This window comes from Sinocyclocheilus grahami, unplaced genomic scaffold (genome assembly GCF_001515645.1).
Source record: "Sinocyclocheilus grahami isolate Dianchi unplaced genomic scaffold, SAMN03320097.WGS_v1.1 scaffold636.1, whole genome shotgun sequence".
Lineage (NCBI taxonomy): Eukaryota > Metazoa > Chordata > Actinopteri > Cypriniformes > Cyprinidae > Sinocyclocheilus > Sinocyclocheilus grahami.
This window is the reverse complement of record NW_015505815.1, coordinates 115,832-124,830: the sequence shown is the minus strand read 5'-3', so window position 1 is coordinate 124,830 and position 8,999 is coordinate 115,832. Positions and strand designations below refer to the sequence as shown.

Here is an 8,999-nt window from a genome sequence, read left to right as displayed (position 1 = left end):
AGAGAAAGGAAACATTGAAATCGCATCATATGACCCCTTTAACCTTCATAATGCATTCAGAACCGCTGTACGATTTCGGGGAAGCGTTGCTTCATAAATTATATATGTGTGTGTATATATATATATATATATATGTGTGTGTGTGTAGATGATAAATCTAATATTGTTGTATTAAATTTATAAGAACATATAATTACCAGTATTAACGGTCAACATTTTCTAACAAAACATATCTATATCTCTTTAAAATTAATTGTAATAGAGTGTTTTTTCGAGGGTGTTAAGACGCTTGCAAAGTTTCATTCCCTTACCATAAACTATGCTGTTTTTAGAAATGTATATGCATCTCTTCCAGGTCAAAATGGACCAAAAGGGTTATATCTAAGCCCACACTTGAGTCTCTCTCTCTCTCTGTTCTTGCTCTCCTGCCTGATGTCTACTGATGTTTACTGGCCGTTAAATGCAGTGAAGCTCAGGAATGAAAGTGGTGGTGTGTTGTTTGTTTCAGGGAGGCGCAGTTGAGATGCGGAAGGTGCCTGTTCCTGCTCACCGTTACAGTCCTCTGAAAGAAAACTGGATGAAGATTTTCACCCCCATCGTGGAACATCTGCAGCTCCAAGTGCGATTCAATCTCAAAACCAGGAACGTGGAGATTAAAGTAAGCGTTGGCCATTTTAATTAGTGGGAAGTGATCGTCTCGAGTAGTGTCAGATCATTTCAAGTGCTGTTGTTTTGCAGACGTGCAGAGAAACATCAGACATCGGTGCTCTGACCAGAGCTGCTGACTTTGTGAAGGCGTTTGTTTTAGGCTTTCAGGTGGAGGTGAGTGTTACTGAGGTTATCTCTGTTCAGTACGACTGGGTGATCTATTGAGTGTTCATGATCATACTGATTTTTTTTATATATGCGTGGGTATATTTTTGCCAGAAGATCCTGTCACTAGATGTGGTTTCAAAACGCTTGCGAGTATGAAAGCATTAAGACAGAGATGTTGTAAAAGCTCTGATTTAATTCTTAGTTGCAGAATTATTAAGTTTGATTGTGTGATCAGTTCTTACCGTCACTTTTTTTTCAAACTTATTCAGTTTGTTTCTCATCACTCAGAAATGTTTACAAAGTTAGATTTAGATGATGGTTACTCTAATTATTCATTGATTCCTCTGGTTGGTAAAAATACATTCTTTAAGCCATTTCAGTGCAATTACTTTACCATTCAAAAGCTCAACAGGGCTGCATTTATTTGATCAGAAATACAGTCAAAATTGTGAAACATTACAATTTCAAATAGCTGTTTTCTACGTGAATTAGTGCGGTCAATCGATTAAAAAAAACGAATTAATCGCGATTAATCCCACCTAACATTAAAGTTTTTAAATATACTTTTATATTGCAATAATTTCACATTCAATCTTCAAGTTAATGTAGAACCAACATAAAGACAATATTTATGACTGAAGGAGAGTATCACTAGCCGGGTTTCCATCCAAAGTTGCGAATTTAACTTATGCGCAAAACTGGAATACCGCATAAAACATTTGCGAACGAGCATCGTTTCCATCCAACAGGTCAAAGAGAACAAAACCGTCACTTCCTGATAAACTGGCAGTATAAATCACTAAGAAAAGTAGGAGAATATAATAATTTTCATATATAATAAATTCCTTGCGGCTCAGAGCGAGAAAGACGAAACGCAATGAATGCGGTCATTGCTTTCGGAGGTGGATGCTGCTGTTCGCTGGTTAGTCAGGTTATGCCGTCCCATAGCGCAGAGTCACATGCGCTTGGAGGAATTTATTCGCAAAATGCATTTCCATCTCCCATTATTCGCATTAACCCTTTTGCGCACAAGTCAAAATCCACCTCAAGCGAGCGTAAAAACTTTTTTGCGAATTCAGCATTTCCATCTCTCGATACTGATGCGATACTTCAAAATGCGCATAAAAGCAGGCTGATGGAAACCCAGCTACTGATACCAGTACTTACTGATGTCTCTAGGAAATTAGCTTTTTCTTAATATTTAACTATTGACTATAGCCATTAAACAATATATGCATAAAAACATTACAGTATAATTGAGAGCTATCAATCTGAACATTTAGCAGACTTTAAAAAAAATGACAACTAATTTAAGTGAACTTAAAACAATCTTCACATAAACCCATTATAACGGATGTCATATTTAGTTACCTGTGCCCTTCAGGAAGTAGGAAATATACAGAAATTGATTAAAGTTATCAAACACTCAATTATAAATTAAATAGATGAATCCTTAAAGCTACAAAGGTTATTGATTTCCTCTTTTTTTTTTTTTCTTGAGTTCTTTGATGAAAAGACATCACAGCAGCTGGTTATTAAGTTATTTTGGCCGCTATTACTTTAAGAGCTGCCGCTGCTGGACATCACGCGGATCTGACACGCATCCTATTTTCTCAAAACTCTTTACCTTTTCTAACGTGCTTCAGGTCTTAAAGTCTCTACTTATGAATCGGGTGTGTTAGATGAGGGAGACAGTGCTGGTGTTTCAGGACAGTTTTGAAAAGCATTTTAGAAACATGTTCTTAAATGGGACTCAAATATAACAAATACTTACATGCATGCACAGTTTTAAGGCAGCTTTAATCACCTTTTTGGTAACTTCATGACTTAACTGATGACATAATACGACATTGCATGCTCGTAGTTTCTTTTGCGCTTTAATATGAAATTATAAACGGGTTGCGCCACTGCATTTGTGCGTGCGATTGAAGAGCATGTGCTACGAGCACAGTATGGTTTTCACTGACATGTGGCCTGCCAGCTTCTCATCTGATCACAGTTCACTGTTGTTCTGCTGAAGCTCTCTCGTCACCTGGATCTTTTCCTCGCTGGCGCTGAGGTGAAGCCGGAGCGCGCGTCTGAAAGTCTCCCATTTGATGTGATCATAAAGATGTTCTGCGTCTAAATAAATGCAATTATTGTCAAGAAAAAGAGACCGAAGCAGCAGTTGTGTGTGAGGTGGCCAACGCTAGCTCCGCTCCTGCGTTAAATATTTTTATCACGTTAAACTGAAAGAATTAATCACCTGCGTTAACGCTAATTTTGACAGCACTAATGTGAATATATGTTAAAATGTAATGTATTGCTGTGATCAAAACTGTATTTTCAGCATCATTACTCCAGTCTTCAGTGTCACATGATCTTCAGAAATCATTCTAATATGCTGATTTGCTGCTCAAGAAACATTTCTGATTATTATCAATGTTGAAAACTGGTGTGCTGCACGATATTTTAGTGGAAACAGTGATGCGTTTTATTTTTCAGGATTCACAGATGAACAGAAAGTTCAAAAGAGCAGCATTTATTTGAAATAGAAATCTTTTGTAACATTATAAATGTTGTAATAAGTGTCTCTGATGAATAAACGGATATCCCCCCCCCCTATTAGTTAAAACCTATTAGTTTTTATAAATTAGTGTGCATAAATAGTAAGATATAATGACAGGCATCAAAATTTTTTATTTTTTTTGGTATATCACCCAGCCCTTTCTTTCAGTATTGTATTATTATTATTATTATTATTATTAAATGGTCTTGTTATTCAGGGATTGTGCAGTAATATCATTACGTGTGTATCATATGTCACTCCACAGGATGCTCTGGCTCTGATCAGATTAGATGAACTGTTTCTGGAAACGTTTGAGGTCACGGACGGTGAGTCTTTAACCTGAGCCACTTCACAAGAGTGAGTTTTGTCCAGCCGCTGATTTCTCTGTGCGTGTGTTTGCAGTTAAACCTCTGAAAGGAGATCACTTATCCAGAGCCATCGGCAGGATAGCAGGGAAAGGAGGAAAAACCAAGTTCACCATTGAGAACGTGACCAAAACCAGGATTGTGCTCGCAGACACGTGAGTCTCAAAATACATAACCGCGTGTGTGGAGAAAACCTTTCAATCTTTTTTTGATGAATTTCATGAATTCCCACTAGAAATGTAAAATGTCTTGTTTAATTTGGGCTGGGGATATGGTGAACATTCACAATGTATTTGTTTATTTTACTTTATTTAAAGGTATGTAATATATTGCACTATTTTAATGCACTTTTTATTTGGCCATAAATTGTCATTTAATTTTTTTTTTTAAGCTAAGTTTATATGTATATGTATGTGTATGTGACCGCTCTGTATGTGCACTTTATGACTGAATGCAGAACTGATTCTTTTTCTTCTTTCTATACAGGAAGGTTCATATTTTGGGATCTTTCCAGAATATCAAAATGGCACGAACGGCAATCTGCAACCTCATTCTCGGTTAGTGAAAATCTAATGCCTAATGTTTGCATCTGAATGAAAAAAATAATCATAATAAGAGGAAATATTTCTGCTTAATGTAACCTTCACAGGAAGTCCTCCATCAAAGGTGTATGGCAACATTCGGGCGGTGGCGAGCCGCGCAGCCGAGAGGTTTTAACACGCAGCTGAAGGACTAATGCAGAAATAATGATTTACATTTTTAGTGCCATATTGGCTTGTATATGTGTATGAATGATATGGTGACTGATGTGAGCACCGGTGGATTCCTCAAGCAGTGGAGCTTCAGATAATAAACACTTCATTAATGGAAATCAGACGCGTGTGGAGTCAATAAATCATGTCAAGTTTTACATGTTTATTGTTTCTTACAGAATCAAGTAGTCCATATATCCCATAATAGTTGATTTGATGCAGCATGCAGAATAGACATCCCATAACTGACAAGCTTCATGTGCCTTCATATGCGTGAGACACTATTTTATTCACCAAAAGCTGCATATTTTTGTGGAAATATAAAAATAGTCTTTCATGAGGGGAAAAAAATGCTTTTATAGTGCTCTATAATTTAATGTAATTTAATAGTTATTTTAAAAAACTGTTCAGATGTGTATATATATATATATATATACACACACACACACATCTGACTGGCAGCCAGACTTACAGCACAGAACTCCTCGAAGGATATTCTCCCATCGCCGTCCTTGTCTGCGTTGACGATGGTCTTGTCCACGATCTGCTGCAGCTGAGTGTCCTTCAGATTGTTGCCCACCATCATCTTCAGCACCTGGAACAGCTCTCCGTTGGAAATGTAGCCGTCCTTGTCCATGTCATAGATCCTAAAAGCGACTGGATCCAGGAAAACAGTGAATGTTGACAGAGTCGAATGCTGTGTGATGTGAGATCAGAGGTGAAGTGTGATGTACTCACAGCGCAGTTTCTGCTCCTTATCGCCCTTCACACTGAACTGAGAGACGCCCTCTATGAACTCTACACACACAAAACAACGGATCATTAACCCAATAAAGTTTTAGTAACATTTGTCATTTTTATGTCCATATAAGCTTTTATTAATTTTTATTTTAGCTTTAGTTCTAGTTAAAAAAGTTCACCTGAATTAACATGAGAAATGTTATGGTAACTAGCTGAAATGCTTTCCAACCGCATAATGTGTCCAGCCAGCCATTGGCAACAGTGTGTAATCACTGTACTAAGGTTTGAGGTTGTTATATATGCATAACGACATTAACTGTGCCCGACTGTCGTTTTGAGGATGCCAAAGGTCAATGGTTTCTTCCAAACCCTGGTGGTCATGGCTGAACTGAGCGTTCATGTCCTCAATAACGATTTCGAGGTCATGTCTCGGTACTTTGTCTATCATAGTCATTAGCACATCGTAGAGCTCATCCTTTTCAGCGTGATCTTCCTCAGTTGGTGCATAAAGCTGAACGACTGTTGTTAGTATATGGGCCGATGCAAAGCAGGCTGTGATGATCCGATCGCTAAGTGGCTTCCACCTTCCAGTTTCTTTTTGAAACCAACACAGAAGTGACTAAAACTGTAATTCATCGACTGGCCGCTAGAGGCTGGCTCCAAAAGGGAGTCAGTCCCTTAAGACTCCCCATGTTAAAATGCCCAACTTTACAGCAGAAAAAAACTGCTGTTTTTGGTCTATATAGCTAATTTTGGGCATGGCTACTTGAGTGACAGGTAGATTGCCATTGGTTTCTTGTGCAGCGAAATGTTTTCTCGCATGCCTCACCTTTGAAGTCCACCTCTCCGTTGCCGTCCGTGTCGAATATCTCGATGACTCTCTGCACCAGTGGATTCTGCTGTAACTCGGGCAAGGACATGAACTCCTCCACGCTGAGGGATCCGGAGTTATCTAGGTCGAGTTTCTTAAACCTCTTTCCCAGCCTTTTAATCTCATCAGCATCGACTGGTGTGGACCGAGAGAAAGCGCCAGACACACACAACAAACACAGAAATGGACAACATTAGCAAACACTCCAGCACACGTAACCAACGCTCACCCGTCTGTCTGAGCACAGATCCACCCGATCCAGCCACTGTCTGTGCTTCAGCCAAACAACACTACAAACACTGTCAAACGCAGACAAATGAATGAAGCGTGCCACACTCACATCCCGTGACGGGATCCTTGGCTGCCGCTGGCCTCGCGCGGGTCACCACACACAGAGGTTTGCCCATCGCACTGTACCGAAGAGCCATGCGGATCCCACCTCACTGTTTAGTACCACTGCTGAGCTTTGAATATCTAACTGTAAGCTCATTCAGATTCAGTCACATGACCCTTCAGTGGGCCTCCCCAGCTCTGAGCTCTTTACACCACTGCAAACTCGAAAACATCAACATATTTGTAGTTTTTAACACTGCCGCTCAAAAGTTTGGAATAATTGCGATTTTTATTGCTTTTAAAATAAGTCACCAAGACTGCACCTATTTCATCAAAAATACAGTAAAAGCATTAATATTGTGAAATATTATTACAATTTAAAATAGCTGTTTTCTATGTGAATATATGTTAAAATTTGAATCGAATCTGAATTTTCAGCATCATTACTCCAGTCTTCAGTGTCACGTGATCCTTCAGAAAGCATAATAATATGCTGATTTGCTGCTCAAGAAACATTTCTGATTATCATCAGTATTTTTGTGGAAACTGTGATATACTACCATTCAAACAAATACTTTCATTCAGCAAGAACATGTTAAATTGATCATAAGCAACAGTAAAAAGTTTTATAATTTACAAAAATAAAAACAGCAAATCAGCATATGTGACCCTGGAGCACAAAAGCAGTGTTAAGTCGCTGGGGTATATTTGTAGCAATAGCCAACAATACATTGTATGGGTCACAATTATAGATTTTTATGCCAAAAATAATTAGGATATTAAGTAAAGATCATGTTCCATGAAGATATTTTGTAAATGTCCTACCGTAAATATATCAAAACGTAATTTTTGATTAGTAATATGCATGGCTAAGAACTTCATTTGGGCAACTTTAAAGATGATTTTCTCAATATTTAGATGTTTTTGCTCCCTCAGATTCCAGATTTTTAAATAGTTTTATATCGACCAAATATTGTCCGATCCTAACAAACCGTACATCAATTGAAAGCTTATTTATTCAGCTTTCAGATGATGCATAAATCTCAATTTCGAAAAATTTACCCTTATGACTGGTTTTATGGTCCAGGGTCACATATTAGAATGATTTCTGAAGATCATGTGACACTGAAGACTGGAGGAATGATGCTGAAAATTCAGCTTTGATCACAGAAATAAATTACATTTTAACATATATTCACATAGAAAATAGCTATTTTAAATTGTAATAATATTTCACAATATTTTACTGTATTTTTGATCAAATAAATGCCTTGTTGAGCAGCAAAGACTTTTTTCAAAAACATTAAAAAAAACATACCGACCCATACCTTTGAATGGCAGTGTAGATGCCAGGTACATCCAAGATATTATGTCCAGTTCTAAGTCTTGAGCACGCACAGCCTTTTTAATTTGATTGCTGTTATTTTAGCGCTGAACATTTCTGATTGGATCACTGCTGATGGATGTTGAATGAGTTATTCTAGTTTAACAGTCAGCTACAGGTGTGTGGATCATAAAGAACATGATATCTGAACAGCAGAGCTAATAACACTAATATATGCACATCCATCAACCCCGCGCTCAGATCAGTGACGATGATGAATCACCAGCATTAGCTCAATTGTAATTAACACGATTAGAACCGCTGAGATGATCGTGAGGACTGTTAAAAGCATGACAATCGCAGGAGGTCCAGCTATCGATCCATTAGTACAATGACCTTCACGGAGCGTCTGATGTGAGAGAGCACATTTGCCTTTAGCTGTACATGCGTACTGAAAGCAAAACTGATGATGGGGGAAAATCACACAAGGCATTAACATTCAAAATATCACACAACTGGAATACGAGACTATAGAAGCCTGTTTCGGTCACTGAATAAAAAAATAAAACAAGGTAACTGCAACATTTTATCTTACAATTGTGACTTTTCCTCGCAATTGCGAGTTTATTTTTGACAATTTTGAGAATTGTGAGAAATACATTTACATTTAGCAGAAAATAAATATATTTAGAGAAATAAAGTCAGAATCGCGTGATATAAACTTGCAATTGCGAGAATTGTGATTCTGATATTTTTCTCGCAATTGCGAGTTTGTATCTCACAATTCAGACTTTTGTCCCTCGCAATTCTGACCTTTTTCTCGCAATTCTGACTTCTGTTCTCAGAATTGTAAGATATAAACTCACAATTGTGAGTTTATGGCCACGTTCACAGCAGCAGAATACGGTTGTCAGTCCTGTTTTTGAGTTCTTAATACGGTTACGTTCACACATAGTTCGGTTATTTACGGGTGTGACAACCGCATTCTGTAACCAAACTCAGACGTCGGAACACGCGCTGTGTGAACGGAACCAGACTGGACAACTAGTCACGTCATACAGTGCGAGAGAGAGCCACTCTGCCGCACAAACACGCGTCTACCGTGTGTTACGTGTTTTCATATGTGTTTTCGGTAACTTACAGTGACGGAGAAATGAGCTGCGTGTCATCTGAATGTTTTAGGGTGCTTTCACACTAGCACTTTTGGTGCGCACCCGGGTTCGATTGACGTCAGAGTTCGGTTCGTTTG

General features: G+C 38.2%; 2 protein-coding genes across 2 annotated transcripts in view; one reads left to right on the top strand and one right to left on the bottom strand.

The window, feature by feature from the left end:
* The window catches only part of pno1 (partner of NOB1 homolog), an 18,362-nt gene extending 13,576 nt beyond the window's left edge, over window positions 1–4,786 (top strand). Inside the window, exons 4-9 of the mRNA XM_016241840.1 lie at window positions 509–658; window positions 739–822; window positions 3,630–3,690; window positions 3,767–3,884; window positions 4,216–4,286; window positions 4,379–4,786. Coding sequence (XP_016097326.1) covers window positions 524–658; window positions 739–822; window positions 3,630–3,690; window positions 3,767–3,884; window positions 4,216–4,286; window positions 4,379–4,446 — 537 coding nt within the window. The 5' untranslated portion in view covers window positions 509–523 and the 3' untranslated portion in view covers window positions 4,447–4,786. The remainder of the gene's footprint in view (window positions 1–508; window positions 659–738; window positions 823–3,629; window positions 3,691–3,766; window positions 3,885–4,215; window positions 4,287–4,378) is intronic.
* LOC107558205 (calcineurin subunit B type 1-like) overlaps window positions 4,557–8,999 on the bottom strand; it is a 32,950-nt gene continuing 28,507 nt past the window's right edge. Inside the window, exons 3-6 of the mRNA XM_016241829.1 lie at window positions 6,052–6,228; window positions 5,220–5,279; window positions 4,931–5,138; window positions 4,557–4,569 (exon numbers count right to left, since the gene is read on the bottom strand). Of these exons, the coding sequence (XP_016097315.1) occupies window positions 4,557–4,569; window positions 4,931–5,138; window positions 5,220–5,279; window positions 6,052–6,228 (458 nt within the window). The remainder of the gene's footprint in view (window positions 4,570–4,930; window positions 5,139–5,219; window positions 5,280–6,051; window positions 6,229–8,999) is intronic.